Genomic DNA, 19,377 nt, shown 5'->3' on the forward strand with positions numbered 1-19,377 from the left:
GGCAACACCGGCTTTCACCCACAGACACGGCTCCACTCTCTCACTCACTCCAACGTGTCCAGACACTCACGCAGGCATACACACATCAAAGAGCTCGCGCGCAGATCAAAGAAAGGCTGCAACTACACTAGCGCCGACAGAACTACAGCATCACTATTTAGACACGCAACATGCGTTACAGACAAATATACATACAAATATATTTGGCATGAAAATAATAAAATAAATCAAAGTGAGAAGAAAGAGAAACCTAGCTGGGCGGGGGCAAGGTTATTTCCTATTCCTTATCTATTACTGAAACTGAGCTTAACTGAACTAATCTAAATGTGCTTCTGGACTGTCGTAACAGTAACATTATGCAACATATCTCATGTGACATACGTTACGTTGTTAAAAGAACAAACACTGACTTTTGGTTTCACACAAACAGCAATCTCCTGACTGAATGTCCTGCTTTTGTTTGACCCGTCCACCAACTCTTTTCCCTTTTCCCCAAGTGGACTTTGTCACTCTTACGGCTCATTTAATGCTCGCCATGCTCTGAAATTCTGGTCATTGTAGATCCACTGATCAGCTGTGAGGTCCTGTAAGATTGCTGTTAGATGTAAAACCTGCAGTAAGGGGCAAATAAATGGTCACATATATCCGTCTCTCATCGACATGAGGAGTAAATGCTGACTCATAGTTGTTAATGTCAGCTCAGTTTGTCATTGTTTACTTTGGGAAAACATGAATTGGCAACAAGTCCTAAAGTAATCGTACTGAGTGGGCGGTGCTGCGATCTGACCTGACGGACGTTTCTTGATGAACGTTGCCTGTTATTGATTATGCTGACAGTGTTTATCAAAACACATGTGGCACTTGTCTTAGGCCTCTTAATGTAGTGTGTAATTCTCTATATAGATGTGTTTTGCAGTGTCCACACAGAACTCACCAGTGCTTCATGTATGATCACTGAACTGGTTGCAGACAAAATCTAGACGGCAGTGTCACTGGGCTCAATTCACTTTCAAATGTGTTCACTTCAGTTGTTCCTCGTATTGATACAGTTTTAATCAATGGAATTTATGTATGTAATATTCATTAAGACATGTGCGCGTACCCTTTTCTTTGTCCCGAGAAGTTCCACAGAAGTTGGACATAGGAAAACATAGGAATAGAAGAAATTACAGAAGAAACAGTAAAGTGATGGGTTGCAGTGTCAGTAGGTTTGGTGCAGTTTACAGGCTGAAAAAGAAAAATATCTGTGTTGTTTGTCCCATTTGGACAGCACCTGCCACCCCCACACCTCATGGGGGCTGTGGGTGGGAGCTGAGGCACAGGTTTGTGGAACTGAACCAGGAGGCTTTAAATAAGCCGACAGCACATTAGAGGAACATTCAGTAACAGTCTTCACACAGACGAAGGAAGACAGAGCAAAGATGGCGCGACTCGACTTACCCGTCTGTCTCACTTTGATTTGTGCGGCCTCAACTCTGGTGAGTCTCACATCACAGTGACTGATTTAAAACATGAAATCATTTTACAAACTAAGACACTGACGCAACACTATGATTCAACACAACTTCTTTTTGTTATTCTGTCATTTTTACATTTTAGAAATGTATATTGTGTTAATAAGGTTCGTGTTTACTGCTTGTTTAGCTGTATTTGTTAATAAGATAAAAGAGATAAAAGTTTATTCATCCTGAGCAACATGATCGTCTCCATATACAGATAGATATTATCATTTTTTAACCTAATATTCACTGGGCCTTCAAAACATCAAATCAGTTTAGTCATTGCATGTATTCAATTATGAAATGTATTCTCCATCCTCCCCCTAATGCCACATTTGTTGTGCAAATGATGCATCTTCCCAAGCTCTCAGCATGTTGCTGTGCGCTGATTTGATGAACATACATATCATATGAAGAGCATCATTTGTGGCTCTGATGATGTAGCACATAAATATCAACCCACCTCTTTCACATCGATGCCCTCGTAGTTGGATAGGAAACCCAGAGCTGACTGAGATAGTTGATAACCAGCTTGTGATACCGGTTATCTCGATGGCCAGTGTTAGAGATAGTAAAGCCAGATGACCAGAGATTATCCTGGGTATGCTGAACTTGCTTTGTAGTACAGGCCTAACGTCATCCTGCCATCCCCAAATAAGGTATGACAGGTTGTGCCCCACATCAAGTATTCTTTAAAAATCTCTAACTCTCACAGATGCAACACGATGCACACTGGAGTCTGAGTTGTTTTTCTTTTCTTCTCTCAGGCACAGATGGTCCAGTTGAGCCCAGAGAAAGACGACATCACAGAGGTCCCAGGTACTTCCTACTGTCCATCTCTGCCAAAGGGGTAGCAAGGGTGTCATTGAACGCAAAGTTCTGGGGGAGTGCAACTAGGGCTTGGGCGCTCTTCCCCAGAAAAAAAAGAAATGACACAATTTTCTGCAATTAGACATATTTAATTATTCATTTCTTAATCTGTATCATAAATTAGCAGCACAGCTACGTGTGTGTGTTGGCTAAATGTAACCACGTGTGTGTGTTGGCTAAACGTAACCATGTGTGTGTGTGTGTGTGTGTGTGTTGGCTAAATGTAACCACGTGTGTGTGTTGGCTAAACGTAACCACGTGTGTGTGTTGGCTAAACGTAACCACGTGCTTTTATTTTGAAAGAGACTGTATCAAACTGTACATTTCCTGTGAAAACAGAAGTGTATTTTGAAAACAGACAATGCATGTAACAGGCTGAAGTTGACACGGCATCCCAGAACGTCAACAACCAACACACCCAGGGTACCTTGGACGTCATATGTTGATGACCAAACGTGGTCATGTGACGAGGTCACAGTGAGGACGTGTTGATGAAAGTCTACAAAACTGTAAAGAGAGCCAGCCAACCAGAGCGTACAGGATACAGCAATGAGTTAGTGGCTTACAGGTGGTAATTGTACCACTGGCTTTGCACTAGCATAAAAACTGAGCTTTCAAAGGACAGTAAGCTATTACTATTACTACTACTACTGTACCAAGGTTCAGATCATAGTGTTAAATGAAGCATAATTTAATTAAAATTGAACAGTTCTATTTATCATTTTAAGATAGTTAAGTTCTATTAGAAATAAGCCCACCACTTGACTGTGGTTTAATTTTTGGCCTATTCAGACAAGATTTCATTTAAAAGATATATATCAGTTTACCTTGGTCTTTTTTTTGTTGTTACTGGTGCATTAAATTCTTTCCTTTAGCCGAGGGACATGACACAGTCGGTTTGAGACTATGCTGCAGGTGTAGCTGGAGCACTGACGAGGGGGTATAGCCAGCTCTGAGTACACAGCTGCAGGTAAATATTTGAGGCCAGAGATAGAGGTTGCTCTCAGACCTTTAGACGGTTGATCTGTTAGTAAATTATTCTGAGATTTTAAAGTCAAGTCAAACAGTGTCACCAAGTCAAGGCTGCCAACTTTTCAAAAAACCTTGGCATGAGATTCAGCGGGGCTGACACAGTTTCATTGTTTAAGCAGTCACATACAATTTTCATTTGTCAATTGATCTGGTAGATGTGACCCTGATCCCCCACATTATAACGGATTTTTGGGGTGCCTGCTGGAGATGGATAGAGCCTCATACCTTACATAGGAATACCATACAGAGAGAGACAATGGTGGTACAGTGGGGGTCTGTTGGTCCTCCCCCAGAAAAGTTTGGATGTGGTAGATGTGATTTAGGTGGTTGTTTAGGGGTAGCATTCTAGAGATGGGCAATACCTACATTCATTCATTCAAAGCCACCCTGACTTGCAGAGCCTTCACTTGCCTATGTGGCATATAGCCTATTACTTTGTAGACACAAGACCCATTTTGGATTTAAAGCAAAAGTCATGGTTGAGATAGCTGAATATATTTTGATTGAGATCTAACTAAAATATTATAATTTCTGGCCTATCTACTGCTTGCTCTGCCCAGCTGCTTGACAGGATGGCTGCTGCAGCAATAGGCTGCTATTTTAATTTAGCTGCTGACATAAAGAACTCTTTGCTGCTAATTGAGCATTTTTGACATTTCAAAGCTCCAAATGTCTTTACATGCTCTCACAGCACATATAAGACACTAACTGTAAAGAGTACAAGCTAAGGACTGACTACTTCCCAACACACATGCCAACATACCTGGAGGTGAGAAATGCAAGACTTGAAATATTTTTTTTCCTCTTCTTACTAGCAGGAGGGCATCATTCGTCATTGTAGGTAGTAGGAACCTAGTTATGAAAGGTGGCGCCACCTACCGTACAGGAGTGGAACCACTTCCAGCACTGAGTGTGAAATTGGAGGTGTGGCGTGAGACCATGTGAAATCAACCAGTTGCTCAATGACAATTACATTGAAAAACAATCACAAGGCGATTTACAAAAGTCAGACACCATATATTTAAAATCAGCAAGAGAGGGTATATTCTCCAGCCCCAAAGCGTGTTGGAGAATATTCCAAGAGTTTGGAGCGTCAAAAGAAAAAGCTGATTCACCGAGCTCTGAATGTACAAAAGGGTCCTTAAGAAACATCAAACCACTGGATCGAGTTGAGTAAGATCCAGAGCGCCATTCTAGTAGGGATGAAAAGTATGGGGGCTGCTTACCAGTAAGGGCCTTGAAAATAAACATATACCAGTGCTTCATGCGTCTGTCAGAAAGAGAGGACCAACCAGCGTTTTTAGATAGTATACAATGATGGGTGTCATATCTATCCCCGGTAATAAATCTAAGAGCAGAGTGATGAATGGAATCCAGAGGTTTGAGGGTTGTAGTTGCTGCATGTCTGTAAATAATATCACCGTAGTCCAAAACAGATAAAAAGACTGACTCAACAATTCTCTTCCTGCTGATTAATGGGAAGTAAGATTTGTTTCGGTACAGGAAGCCAACCTTCAGTCGCAGGGTGGAGGCAAGAACATTAATATGAAACTTAAAAGTTAATTTTTCATCAAGCCAGAGGCCAAGATACTTATATTCAGTGACTCGTTCTATGAGTGAGCTATCTATGGTTGATAAAAGTGTGTTGTTGCAATCCAGGTTTCGAGATTGAGAGAATAGCATAAATTTGGTTTTTTTTACGTTTAAGGCCAATTTCAGGCTAATAAGAGCCTCCTGGAGAACATTAAAACAGAGCTGCAGTTTCTCGGTGGCCAACTGTACAGAGTCAGCAATGCAATACAGAATTGTGTCGTCTGCATACAAATGGGCATGACAGTCATTCAGAGAAGAAAGAATATCATTGATGTAAATGGTAAAAAGGACAGGACCCAAGACAGAGCCCTGCGGCACACCTTACACATACAAATGGTATGCTTACCACAAAGGTAACACGTGACTCTGCACTGCACCAGAAACAAAGGGTACTGCCTAAAAGAACACACTCAGATATGGCAAAATTATAAAATGATGCCCAGGCATTTCTTTGTCTTTGTAGGCTCAACAAAACAATATCAGAATGCAAAACATGTCAAATATAGATCTATGAGCAAAAGAGCAGGCAAACTATCAAAACAGATTCTTCAAATGATTTGACAATATGAACATCTCTGTGCTGTGATAAAATGCTCAGTAAAACAACAATAAAGGTTGAATACGATTTGATAGTTTTCTGTTGTAAGCAATGTGTTTCTCTTGGTGTGTTTCCAGATGATGTCAGTGTGTCACATGTCACAGTGAACGACAGCTCTGTTGATGATCCCAACCTGGGGAAAAGTCTGGCTGAATGTCTGAATGATACAGACTACGATGTGCTTATGCACACCATTCAGAACGGCCTTCCACCAACCAATACATCTCAGCACGTTGTCATTGTTGGAGCTGGCATGGCTGGACTGACGGCTGCCATGCTGCTGCAGGACGCAGGACACAAGGTACATGCAGCAGGCTCATGTGATATACATGATACATGATATTTCTTTGCTATCAAAGAATTTTGGAAGTGGGGCAGCAGATTAACCTGCTAGGAAATCCTGGGGAAAGCAATGAGCTGCAGGGTCTCTAATTAGCTCCACTGTTCAAAAGCAAACATGGTCTTTTTGTAAAAAAAAAAAAAAAAAAAATGTGGTGTGGGCAAACGGTCCAGCAGTTTGGAAACACCCTTTCTCAACACTGAATTGCGAGGAATTCATAGATTTTACCATCTAGCACAGCAGCACAAGCAGCTTGCTCTTCACGCCTGATACGTTGCTGATCCAAGAAGCTATTCTCCCCACAGCGGTATCTATACACCCTTACCACCTCATCACAACCCTGCTGGCTCCACTGACTGTTGTCCTAGTTTTGCATCTACCCACCGCCTTGACTACCGGCACCTCCTACCCTTGCACCTAGCTGTTAGCATAGCTCAAGCTAGCCAACGTGCTACATCCATGGCCTGTGACAACACAATGGTCACAAAAGCAAACAAACAGATTACAGACCTTAAGGAAGACATCCGCCGACTCTCTCAGGCACTGCAAGATAAGCAGGCCATGCTGACCTTCTGCTTGGACCTGGCTCACGAACAGTCCTTGCACATTGTCTCCCTCAAAGCGGCCCTCCAGGACACCGTCCCAAGGGATACCTCCACATGTCCGCGGCCTTCCTCCTCCTCCACACCCAGCCTCCAGACATCCTGGGCTGAAGTTGCGATCCGCGACAGAAAGAGACTCCACGATGCAACTGCCTCTCCTCCTCACCTGAGCCTCTCCAACCGCTTTGAGGCACTAGCAGACAACCCAGATCTCCACCCAGTTAGCATAGCTCAAGCTAGCCAACATGCTAGCCCCGCCACTAGCTCTCTGCACACGGCTGCTGGTGGTCGTGCAATGCCTGGCTCATGAAAGGCCGCTGGCCCCTCTCTGCCTGTGGCTATTGGTGCTTCGCCCTCAGGCTCAGGTGGCTCCACATCTGGGGTAGCTGGTCCTACACCTGCGGCTGATGGCGTCCCCGCGGCTTCCCGCTCCGACGGCAGCTGCTGGTGAGCCGTCTCCCCGCTCCAGCTGCCCTGCCTCTGGGATCATTGCGGCTGGCTCCACACTGGCAGCTGCCAGTGTCCCCGCGGCTCACCGCCCTGACGGCCCAGCACCCATGGGTGACGTGGAGCCCTCCTCCCCGCCAGCTCCCACCGGTGCCCAGAGTGGCTCTGCTGTGGTCCCAGATCGCCAGCTCTCCTCCAGCACAACTACCTCTGCCTCACGTCGCAAATTCCTGAAGGAAGCCGTCCTCAGACGCTCCGCTCACCAGCGCCCCTGTCTGACCATATCTATCATTAACCCTCCCACCTGAGACATTCCCCATAAAGCACAGACCACCCCGCCCTTACCACACTAAGACTGTGAATAACAAAAACTTGTGCCCCATCTTCTGCACTCCTGCCACCCCCTGTACTACTCAAACCCAACAACACCTGAAACTGGCTCTACTCAACACCCGCTCACTGACCAACAAAAGTGCCATCCTACATGAATTCATCACTGACAATAAACTGGACTTCCTCTGCCTCACCGAAACCTGGCACAAACCCCTGGATTACTTCTCCTTAAACCAGACCACACCCACTGACTACACCTACACTGACAAACCCCGCCCAGACGGACGGGGTGGTGGTGTTGCTGTCATCTACATTCCTCACCCAGCTATCTGCCGTATCCCCCTCAATTCTCCTGTTTGGGGACTTCAATATCCGCACTGATGATCCAAACTGCAAAAGTGCAATAGACCTCCTGGAACTGCTCCACTGTCTTCATTTCACCCAGCATGTCAACTTCCCCACCCACTGTCGCGGCCACACCCTGGACCTAGTCTGCTCCACCGGTCTCACCCTCCACCAACTCTCCAGTACCAACCTCCACATCTCGGATCACCTGGCCATCACTGTGGACTTCAAGACCCAACTCCCTCCCCCAAAACTCACACGCAACATATCCTTCAGAAATATCAAGTCCATCTGCCCCTCTGCTTTCTCTGACTCACTGGCAAATACTCTGTCCACATCCACCACCCCGCTGACCCCAAACCCCTCTGACCTGGTCACCCACTACAACAACACACTGTCCCTCTGCCTCAAAAAACTGGCTCCTTTAAAGACCCAAACTGTCTCATTTACTCACTCATCTCCCTGGTACACTCCTGAAGTCCATCACATGAAAACCCGTAAGCGCCAGCTTGAAAGACTTTACAAGAAAACCAGTCTCACAGTCCATCTCCATGCCTATACTGACCACCTTTAAACTACAAAGACGCCCTCACTACCGCCCGGTCCAACTACTACTTACAACTCATTCACTCTGGCTCCAAAAACCCCAAGACTCTCTTTTCCACTGTCAATAAACTCCTCAAACCCTGCGACAACACCCTCTCCTCCATCACAACTGACACATACAACTCCTTCCTGGCATTTTTTCAGTTAAAGATCAAAACCATTTACCCCCCCCCCCCCCCCCCCCCCGAAATAATACTCATCAGCCCAAAATCCCTCTCTACATCAACACAAAACTTTACCCTCAGCATCGACAACACCACCCTCTCTCCCTCCCCATTCATCCGCAACCTTGGTATCATCTTCGACAATAACCTCTCATTTGAACATCACATCAGCCGCCTCAGCCAAAAACCTCCTCTCACCTCCACACAGGACCAAGCACCGAACCTGGGGCGACAGAGCCTTCTCCATAGCCGCCCCCTCCCTCTGGAACACCCTCCCTATACACATCTGTGACTGTCCAGATCCATCCACCTTCAAATCACTCCTCAAAATCCACCTTTTCAAATCCGCTTTTAACCTTTAAACATTAGCTTTTCGTTCTCTGCTTCTCATGTATTCCCCCTTTTTTTGGTTTGTACTTCTTTTCTTTGTTTTAAATGTAAAGCGTCTTTGAGAGCTGTAAAAGCGCTATATAAATAAAATTTATTATTATTATTATTTATCATCTACAATCCATAAGATCATCAAAAGATTCAGAGAACATGGAGAAATCTCCTCATGTTAGGGGCAAGGCTCAAAACCAACACTGAATGCCCGTGATCTTTGCCCCCTCAGGCATTAAAAATTGACTTGATTGTGTAAAGGATATTCCATCATGGGCGCATGGGTTCGGTGTCTGCAAACACAGCCAAAACTCTAATAACAGTAATAGTAGACGTATGTATACAGTGCATTACAACTACAATTAGTAGTTGTAGTAAAACTAGCACCAGTTGTAGCAGCAATAGCTGTTGTACGACCAGCAGCAGTCAAAAAAGCAAAACATAGTAGTTAATAGTAGTTGTAGGAACACCATCAGTGGTAACACACCTGCTGCCATTGAAACATTACATGACTGGACTTCTTCATATGTATCTGTGTGTCTATCTGCTCTGACAAGGTCACCATATTAGAGGCTAGTGGTCGTGTTGGAGGACGAGTGATGACCCACAGGAATGAAGAAGAGGGCTGGTATGTTGAACTGGGAGCCATGAGGATCCCACAACATCACTAGTGAGTTTATGGGATTTTTTTCAGTCGAGCATTTACATATAAATACGTGCATGCAGCCCTCTGCTGTCACAGACTGACATGACTGTGTAGAAGGAATGTTAATGAAGCTTTTTATGGTGCTGATACATTTCAGGCCTGCAAACTATTACCACACTGCTACCACCACTACTCTTCTTTATGACTTAACTCAAATCTCAAATAATTGTGTTTGAATGTCACGTGTGTCACCAGTGAATGCTGGTCATGACACTTTACTTAATGTAACTCTGCCACCATCACCTCCTCTGTCCACAGCATCCTCCACTGGCTTATTGAAAAGCTGGGGCTCAAACTCAATAAATTCAGGATGGTAGACGAGAACACCTTTTACTATGTCAATGGGATTCTGAAGAAGACAAGCACAGTGCAAAATCACCCTGAAGATCTGAATTATGATGTGTGGCCCAGTGAGAAAGGAAAGTCAGCTGACAAACTGCTACAGTTTGCTTTGCAGAAGGTACGTTAGACTTCCACTGGTTTGCTTTTTGCGTCCAGCTTGGCCATACAGTCAAGTTACACATTGGTGGTTCATCAGAGCTCAGTTTTAAATACTTGTTATGACACCATCTGCTCCATGGAAGTGACTTTTCCTTTCTTTGTAGGTAAAAGATGATGTGGAGGCTTATGGCTGCTGGGCTGCACTGATAAAATACGACCGTTATTCTGTACAGGTAAAACACAATGTGATGTCATGAAATGTAAAAACTGTTATTGAGTAAATTAATTATGTGAATCAATACTGATATTTAAGTGCATCACAAATAGCATGAATCGAGTGTGAGCTAACTGACTGTCAGAAAACCTCAATGAAAAAAAGCTTTCACTGCACTGGAAACATGAACCAAGATGGTTTCTGTTGACTTTGACAGAAGTGAGTTTTACAACACTTATGTGCTTACTCTTTAACAAAGAGATCGACCTCTGTAGGGATCCTTTCATAATGCTGTCACAAGGGCTGTCCCCACATGCCCTTGTGGGACATGTGTGGACGTGTGGTCAGGACAAAGGAAAAGGACGAGAAGTGGGAACTTTGAGTTGCCTGTGTGGGTGTAGCTCTGTTGGAAGCAAATTTGTAAATGAGTCTATGTGAATGTGATTTGTGTAGCAAACGGTCTGGATTAGTGCAGATGATGTTTAGTTGCATGCAAGACGTTGTTTGTGAACAGCATTAGCAATCTAACATCACTTAGCTTGGTGAAGCCAACTAACCAATGACCTAACTGCAAACAATCACAACAATAACTCAGCCTGTACAGCTGTGATAAAGCTATGCCCAGTTGTTACGTTACCAATCCTTGAATGGATGGAGGAAAGAGTCGTTTTGTGGTGCTGCTTTTGTTAGCCGGCAGAGGAAGGCTGGAAAGAGCTGTGGTTCCAGATGCAGTCTCTGCTGTGTCCTTGTTCCAATGGTGCTGATCCGAGGAAGCCAGTCGCTCGGGGTCCTTGCAAAGTTAGACATTGGGGTGCTAAATCGACTTGGTTCTCCTTGTTGCTGGAAGGGTAGTTGCAAACCTTGTGTTTGGCACACTAACTTCTCTGGTTAGGTTGTGCTCCTGCTGGGAGTGAGGGCATGAGAGTCTTAAGAGAAAAAGAACAAAAGTTCGTAGAGCAATTGCCCCGCAGGAGAAGAGCCTCTGGGCAGGTCAAGCGCCCAGGAGGAAAAGAGGTCTGTCTGGGCTGGCCAAAGGCCCAGAAGCCAGAGGTGGTGTGAGCTGGTCGACAGCTCAGGAGCAAGAGAAAGACTGACAGTAAAGTGAGAGAACTTCCGTTCTTTACCATTGCCTGGTGACATGACAGAATCACGTGACACCGTAAAAGTACTGTCCAATCAAGTTTTGAGACTTGCCTCACAAACAGGTTTGAGGTGACCTCCTGTGGAGTTGAGTGTCAGATAGCTGTCTTTGTATGAAGAACAAAGAGCAAGCAGAGAAGAAAAGTCTTCACATGTCCAGTTTAGATTTTAACAAATGACAAATCATCTGTGGTCCTGTGAATCCCAACACCCTGTGACTTTAAATGTCCATATATTGTCCTCATTTCATTGTAAATCAAAATATTACACAGTCTGTCAAATATCTGAGATTGGTTGAGCGATCTGTACAGAGAAAACAAGGAACCAAATTCCATAAGGTCAAAAATCTACTTGCCTCGAACTAGGTATTGGTGTGTTGTGGTGATGGTCAAATGAAGCCTCATTAACCAATCATTTTCTGATTCCACCAGATGGCACTATTGGTTTAAAGAGAAAGGCTGAGAGAATGGCAGTGAAGTGTGCTTTCAAACCTCTGTTGGACAGACAGGGCCATCCAGTGGCTTCAGAGTATAAAGATAGTGGTTCATGAGGCCTCATTTCGCCATCACTAATGTGTTGGTTGTGCACATCCTCAGACATTAACTAGTATCCACAAGATGTAACACACACACATGAACGGTCAGGGCAGTGTTGGCAGAACAAGAGAAAGAAACTCACCGTTGTTCAGATATGCTTCATACATATTCTCTATGATGGCGATGATCTGAGAATTGTGGACGTTCTATACAGCTAAGTTTTCTGGTGTTCCCTCCAGTGGAACCCTCCAGTGTAGAATTTAGGCAGTATGTGAATAATTCTGTTCATGGCGCAGCTGGTTGTCGACGCAAAGGCATGGTTAAAAAGCAAGTTTATCTCCAGACTAAGTTTCCATGAATCTCTGATTCTTGATGTTTGGAATCCTCACAACAAAAAAACATTTCATCTTAAAGCTGTCTCTCTGAGTCACCCTGAAAGCATGACATGGACTCTGTTTATTTAAACAGGATTTTCTGAAGGAACAAAGTACTCTGAGTTCAGAGGCGGTGAGGATGATCGGAGACCTGCTTAACGAGCAGAGCCTTATGCACATAGCGCTGACTGAGATGATCTATGAGAAGTCTAACATCAACGACAACACTGAGTAAGGCCCTACATTTCACACTGTCAACATCACACATGGGGATATAAATAACTGACTGAATACATGAACCTGATGTCTACAGGTTCCCATTCTGCATCAGAATCTCAATGAGAGTATCTGTTTGTCTCTTTGTTTTTAAGGTACACAGAAGTGACTGGGGGGACGGACCTTATCCCCAATGCTTTGCTGAACGTCCTTAATGATTGTGACATTCTCCTCAACTCTGAAGTGAAACGCATCAGGCACTCAGATGAAGGTGTGATTGTAACATACCAGACAGGCCCACAGTCTTTTACTGTCCTTCCCGCCGACGTCGTTCTGGTAACAACCACAGCCAAGGCAGCTCTCTTTATTGACTTTGATCCACCTCTCTCCAACCCAAAAAGGTTGGCACTGAGGTCGGTCCACTACACCAGCTCCACTAAAATCGTCCTCACCTTCAGCAGGAAGTTTTGGGAAGATGACAACATCCGAGGAGGAAAGAGCATCACTGACGGGCCGTCCCGTTTTATCTACTACCCCAGCCACAGTTTCCCGACCAATGAGACCATCGGCGTCCTCCTGGCCTCCTACACCTGGTCTGATGACTCCCTCCTCTTCCTAGGTGCCAGTGATGAAGACCTGAAAGAGCTGGCTCTGAGAGATTTGGCAAAGATCCACGGCGAGCACGTCAAGTCTCTGTGCACAGGGGTGGTGGTGAAGAGGTGGAGCGATGATCCTTACAGCCTGGGCGCCTTCGCTCTCTTCACACCTTACCAACATTTAGAGTTCCCCAAGGAGCTGTTCAGACATGAAGGCAGGGTGCACTTTGCTGGTGAACACACGGCCTTCCCTCACGCCTGGATTGAGACGGCTATGAAATCTGGAATCAGAGCTGCTACCAACATTAACAGAGAGTCAGCTGGAACTCAACACCGTGAGAAGCTCTAGGGTCTTCAATCTGCTTTCTGGGGTCGGGGTTTGGACCGTCTGAAACCAAGTGAACTTTAATTCATCTTTAGGAACCTTGTCACCATGTTTGTTATAAAATAACCTACATAACTTCATTTTGCGAAATCTAACCTGTGTATGTTTACGTTAAATACATAACTCGATGACACCCAACTATGTTTTATTTCCTGAGAGTTACCCACATACCTTTACTTTACCAAGCCAAAGCTACATAACTTTACTTTACCAAGCCAAAGCTACATAACTTTACTGTACCAAGCCAAACCTAAATACATTTACTTTACCAAGCCAAACCTACATAACTTTACTTTACCAAGCCAAACCTAAATACCTTTACTTTACCAAGCCAAACCTACATACCTTTACTTTACCAAGCCAAACCTACATAACTTTACTGTACCAAGCCAAACCTACATACCTTTACTGTACCAAGCCAAACCTAAATACATTTACTTTACCAAGCCAAACCTACATAACTTTACTTTACCAAGCCAAACCTAAATACCTTTACTGTACCAAGCCAAACCTACATAACTTTACTTTACCAAGCCAAAGCTACATAACTTTACTTTACCAAGCCAAACCTACATACCTTTACTTTACCAAGCCAAACCTACATACCTTTACTTTACCAAGCCAAAACTACATACCTTTACTGTACCAAGCCAAAGCTACATACCTTTACTGTACCAAGCCAAACCTAAATACCTTTACTTTACCAAGCCAAACCTACATAACTTTACTTTACCAAGCCAAACCTACATACCTTTACTTTACCAAGCCAAACCTACATAACTTTACTTTACCAAGCCAAACCTACATACCTTTACTGTACCAAGCCAAACCTACATACCTTTACTTTACCAATCCAAACCTACATAACTTTACTGTACCAAGCCAATCCTACATAACTTTACTGTACCAAGCCAAACCTACATAACTTTACTGTACCAAGCCAATCCTACATAACTTTACTGTACCAAGCCAAACCTACATAACTTTACTTTACCAAGCCAAACCTACATACCTTTACTTTACCAAGCCAAACCTACATAACTTTACTTTACCAAGCCAAACCTACATACCTTTACTGTACCAATCCAAACCTACATAACTTTACTGTACCAAGCCAAACCTAAATACATTTACTTTACCAAGCCAAACCTACATAACTTTACTTTACCAAGCCAAACCTAAATACCTTTACTGTACCAATCCAAACCTACATAACTTTACTGTACCAAGCCAAACCTAAATACATTTACTTTACCAAGCCAAACCTACATAACTTTACTTTACCAAGCCAAACCTACATAACTTTACTTTACCAAGCCAATCCTAAATACCTTTACTGTACCAATCCAAACCTACATAACTTTACTGTACCAAGCCAAACCTAAATACATTTACTTTACCAAGCCAAACCTACATAACTTTACTTTACCAAGCCAAACCTAAATACCTTTACTGTACCAATCCAAACCTACATAACTTTACTGTACCAAGCCAAACCTAAATACATTTACTTTACCAAGCCAAACCTACATAACTTTACTTTACCAAGCCAAACCTAAATACCTTTACTGTACCAATCCAAACCTACATAACTTTACTTTACCAAGCCAAACCTACATACCTTTACTTTACCAAGCCAAACCTACATAACTTTACTTTACCAAGCCAAACCTACATACCTTTACTGTACCAATCCAAACCTACATAACTTTACTGTACCAAGCCAAACCTAAATACATTTACTTTACCAAGCCAAACCTACATAACTTTACCAAGCCAAACCTAAATACCTTTACTGTACCAAGCCAAACCTACATAACTTTACTTTACCAAGCCAAAACTACATAACTTTACTTTACCAAGCCAAACCTACATACCTTTACTGTACCAAGCCAAACCTACATACCTTTACTTTACCAAGCCAAAACTACATACCTTTACTGTACCAAGCCAAAGCTACATACCTTTACTGTACCAAGCCAAACCTAAATACCTTTACATTACCAAGCCAAACCTACATACCTTTACTTTACCAAGCCAAACCTAAATACCTTTACTTTACCAAGCCAAAGCTACATACCTTTACTGTACCAAGCCAAACCTACATACCTTTACTGTACCAAGCCAAACCTACATACCTTTACTTTACCAATCCAAACCTACATAACTTTACTGTACCAAGCCAAAGCTACATACCTTTACTGTACCAAGCCAAACCTAAATACCTTTACTTTACCAAGCCAAACCTACATACCTTTACTGTACCAAGCCAAAGCTACATACCTTTACTGTACCAAGCCAAACCTAAATACCTTTACTTTACCAAGCCAAACCTACATACCTTTACTTTACCAAGCCAAACCTACATACCTTTACTTTACCAATCCAAACCTACATAACTTTACTTTACCAAGCCAAACCTACATACCTTTACTTTACCAATCCAAACCTACATAACTTTACTGTACCAAGCCAAACCTAAATACATTTACTTTACCAAGCCAAACCTACATACCTTTACTTTACCAAGCCAAACCTACATACCTTTACTTTACCAAGCCAAACCTACATAACTTTACTTTACCAAGCCAAACCTACATACCTTTACTTTACCAAGCCAAACCTACATACCTTTACTTTACCAATCCAATCCTACATAACTTTACTGTACCAAGCCAAACCTACATAACTTTACTTTACCAAGCCAAACCTACATACCTTTACTTTACCAAGCCAAACCTACATACCTTTACTTTACCAAGCCAAACCTACATAACTTTACTTTACCAAGCCAAAGCTACATAACTTTACTGTACCAAGCCAATCCTACATACCTTTACTTTGCCAAGCCAAACCTACATAACTTTACTGTACCAAGCCAAACCTACATACCTTTACTTTACCAAGCCAAACCTACATACCTTTACTTTACCAAGCCAAACCTACATAACTTTACTGTACCAAGCCAATCCTACATACCTTTACTGTACCAAGCCAAACCTACATAACTTTACTGTACCAAGCCAAACCTACATAACTTTACTGTACCAAGCCAAACCTACATACCTTTACTTTACCAAGCCAAACCTACATACCTTTACTGTACCAAGCCAAATCTACATATCTTTACTTTACCAAGCCAAACCTACATACCTTTACTGTACCAAGCCAAAGCTACATACCTTTACTGTACCAAGCCAAAGCTACATAACTTTACTTTACCAAGCCAAACCTAAATACCTTTACTTTACCAAGCCAAAGCTACATATCTTTACTTTACCAAGCCAAAGCTACATACCTTTACTTTACCAAGCCAAAGCTACATATCTTTACTTTACCAAGCCAAACCTACATACCTTTACTGTACCAAGCCAAACCTACATACCTTTACTGTACCAAGCCAAAGCTACATACCTTTACTGTACCAAGCCAAACCTACATAACTTTACTTTACCAAGCCAAACCTACATACCTTTACTGTACCAAGCCAAACCTAAATACCTTTACTTTACCAAGCCAAACCTACATACCTTTACTTTACCAAGCCAAATCTACATATCTTTACTTTACCAAGCCAAACCTACATACCTTTACTTTACCAAGCCAAAGCTACATAACTTTACCAAGCCAAACCTACATACCTTTACTGTACCAAGCCAAACCTACATACCTTTACTTTACCAAGCCAAAGCTACATACCTTTACTGTACCAAGCCAAACCTATATAACTTTACTGTACGAAGCCAAACCTAAATACCTTTACATTACCAAGCCAAAGCTACATATCTTTACTTTACCAAGCCAAACCTACATAACTTTACTGTACAAAGCCAAACCTACATAACTTTACTTTACCAAGCCAAAGCTACATACCTTTACTGTACGAAGCCAAACCTACATACCTTTACTGTACGAAGCCAAACCTACATACCTTTACTGTACCAAGCCAAAGCTACATATCTTTACCAAGCCAAAGCTACATAACTTTACTGTACGAAGCCAAACCTACATAACTTTACTTTACCTAACTAGGGGCTGGTACAGGGCAAGCCTGAGCCAGCCCTAACTATAAGCTTTATCAAAGAGGAAAGTCTTAAGTCTAGTCTTAAATGTGGAGACGGTGTCTGCCTCCCGGACCGTAACAGGAAGATGATTCCACAGGAGAGGAGCCTGATAGCTGAAGGCTCTGGCTCCTGATCTACTTTTGGAGACTTTAGGGACCACGAGTAACCCTGCGTTCTCAGAGCGCAGTGTTCTGGTGGGATAATATGGCACTATGAGCTCTCTAAGATATGACGGAGCTTGACCATTTAGAGCTTTATAAGTTAACAGTAGGATTTTAAATTCAATTCTGGATTTTACAGGGAGCCAGTGCAGAGAAGCTAAAACAGGAGAAATATGATCGTGTTTCTTAGTTCCTGTTAGTACACGTGCTGCTGCATTCTGAATTAGCTGGAGAGTTTTTAAGGACTTACTAGAGCTACCTGATAATAGAGAGTTACAGTAATCCAGCCTTGAGGTAACAAAAGCGTGGACCAATTTTTCTGCATCTTTTCGGGTCAGGATAGGCCTAATTTTCACAATATTACGCAGATGAAAAAATGCAGTCCGTGAGGTTTGTTTTTAATGAGAATTAAAAGACAAATCTTGATCAAATATTACTCCGAGGTTTCTTACGGTAGTGCTAGAGGCCAGAGCAATGCCATCTAGAGAAACTATATCATCAGATAAAGAGTCTCTGAGTTGTTTGGGGCCAAGAACAATAACTTCAGTTTTGTCTGAATTTAACATCAGGAAATTGGTGCTCATCCAAGTTTTTATGTCTTTAAGGCAGTTATGGAGTTTAGTTAATTGATTACTTTCTTCTGGCTTCATCGATAAATACAACTGAGTATCATCCGCATAACAATGGAAATTTATAGAGTGATTTCTAATGATGTTACCTAAAGGAAGCATATATAGAGTAAATAGGATTGGTCCAAGCACAGAACCTTGCGGAACTCCAAAACAAACTTTGGTACGTAAGGATGATTCATTATGAACGTCAACAAACTGAAAATGATCGACAGATGTTAATCATCACATGTAGTGACTCCAAACCAGGAGGCGAGGCAGGCTGAAAGCTACATACGTCATCTCATAGCAGTTCTTAATAAATAATGTAAAAAGCATTTAGAAGAGTCCGAGCCTTTAAACCCTAGCCCACAAAAAAATACTTTCCAAAAGTAACCTACGTAACTTTGCTAATCCTAACTTACATACGTCTACTTTCCTAAGTGTAACCAATGTAACTTTACTTTGACTTTGCCAAAAGCAGTCAACATAACTTTGCTTTTCTAAAACTAATCTATGTAAATTTACTTTGCAAAACCTAACGTATGTAACTTCAGTTGCCTACACCTAACCTACGTAATTGTACATGTTGTGTACATAAATTTTTGTTAAACACATGACTTGATGACACCATTTGTGGGGCGCTAATTTATGACATACCATACGACCTGTTGTATGTGCATTTTTATTAGCTGTCATGTGAATGTTGTACGTGGATACGTTGCTGTAATCCACATCAAATTGGTAGATTTTTGGCAGTGAAAGATCGCATGATGTAACAATCAGATTTATAATGAAATTTGCAATGACATTGTTATTTTCATTATCATTGTTTTTTGGATGTGGGATGTGTTTTATGATTTTCAGGTGTAGCTTTAATGTTGAATGTCTTGTGCTTCTTTGGGTTTTCTCCCCTCTAACATCTGGGGACCATGTTGGAAATAAGTGTTTTCAGTTTAGTATGTTATCCTTTGGATTTGTTTCTTTATCTGAAAATCCATGAATAAAATCATTTAATCGACCAAAGACATCAATGATTTAAGGAGCGGTGTTGCAGTGACCGTGTCTGATAAGTAATAGTATGTGCACCTCTAATCTTCCTCCATCCTTTACATTTACATCGTGG

General features: G+C 42.4%; 1 protein-coding gene across 1 annotated transcript; it reads left to right on the forward strand.

The window, feature by feature from the left end:
* The first annotated feature begins 1,331 nt into the window (after positions 1-1,331).
* Positions 1,332-19,288, forward strand: LOC117272818 (L-amino-acid oxidase-like). Its single transcript, XM_078164058.1, has 8 exons — positions 1,332-1,478; positions 2,267-2,318; positions 5,670-5,893; positions 9,368-9,480; positions 9,775-9,976; positions 10,122-10,190; positions 12,316-12,452; positions 12,593-19,288. The coding sequence occupies exons 1-8, from the start codon at positions 1,422-1,424 to the stop codon at positions 13,380-13,382; spliced, it is 1,644 nt and encodes a 547-aa protein (XP_078020184.1). The 5' UTR covers positions 1,332-1,421; the 3' UTR covers positions 13,383-19,288.
* Positions 19,289-19,377: the final 89 nt, after the last annotated feature.

The sequence above is a fragment of the Epinephelus lanceolatus genome, chromosome 22 (assembly GCF_041903045.1).
Source record: "Epinephelus lanceolatus isolate andai-2023 chromosome 22, ASM4190304v1, whole genome shotgun sequence".
NCBI classification, from domain to species: Eukaryota; Metazoa; Chordata; class Actinopteri; order Perciformes; family Serranidae; genus Epinephelus; species Epinephelus lanceolatus.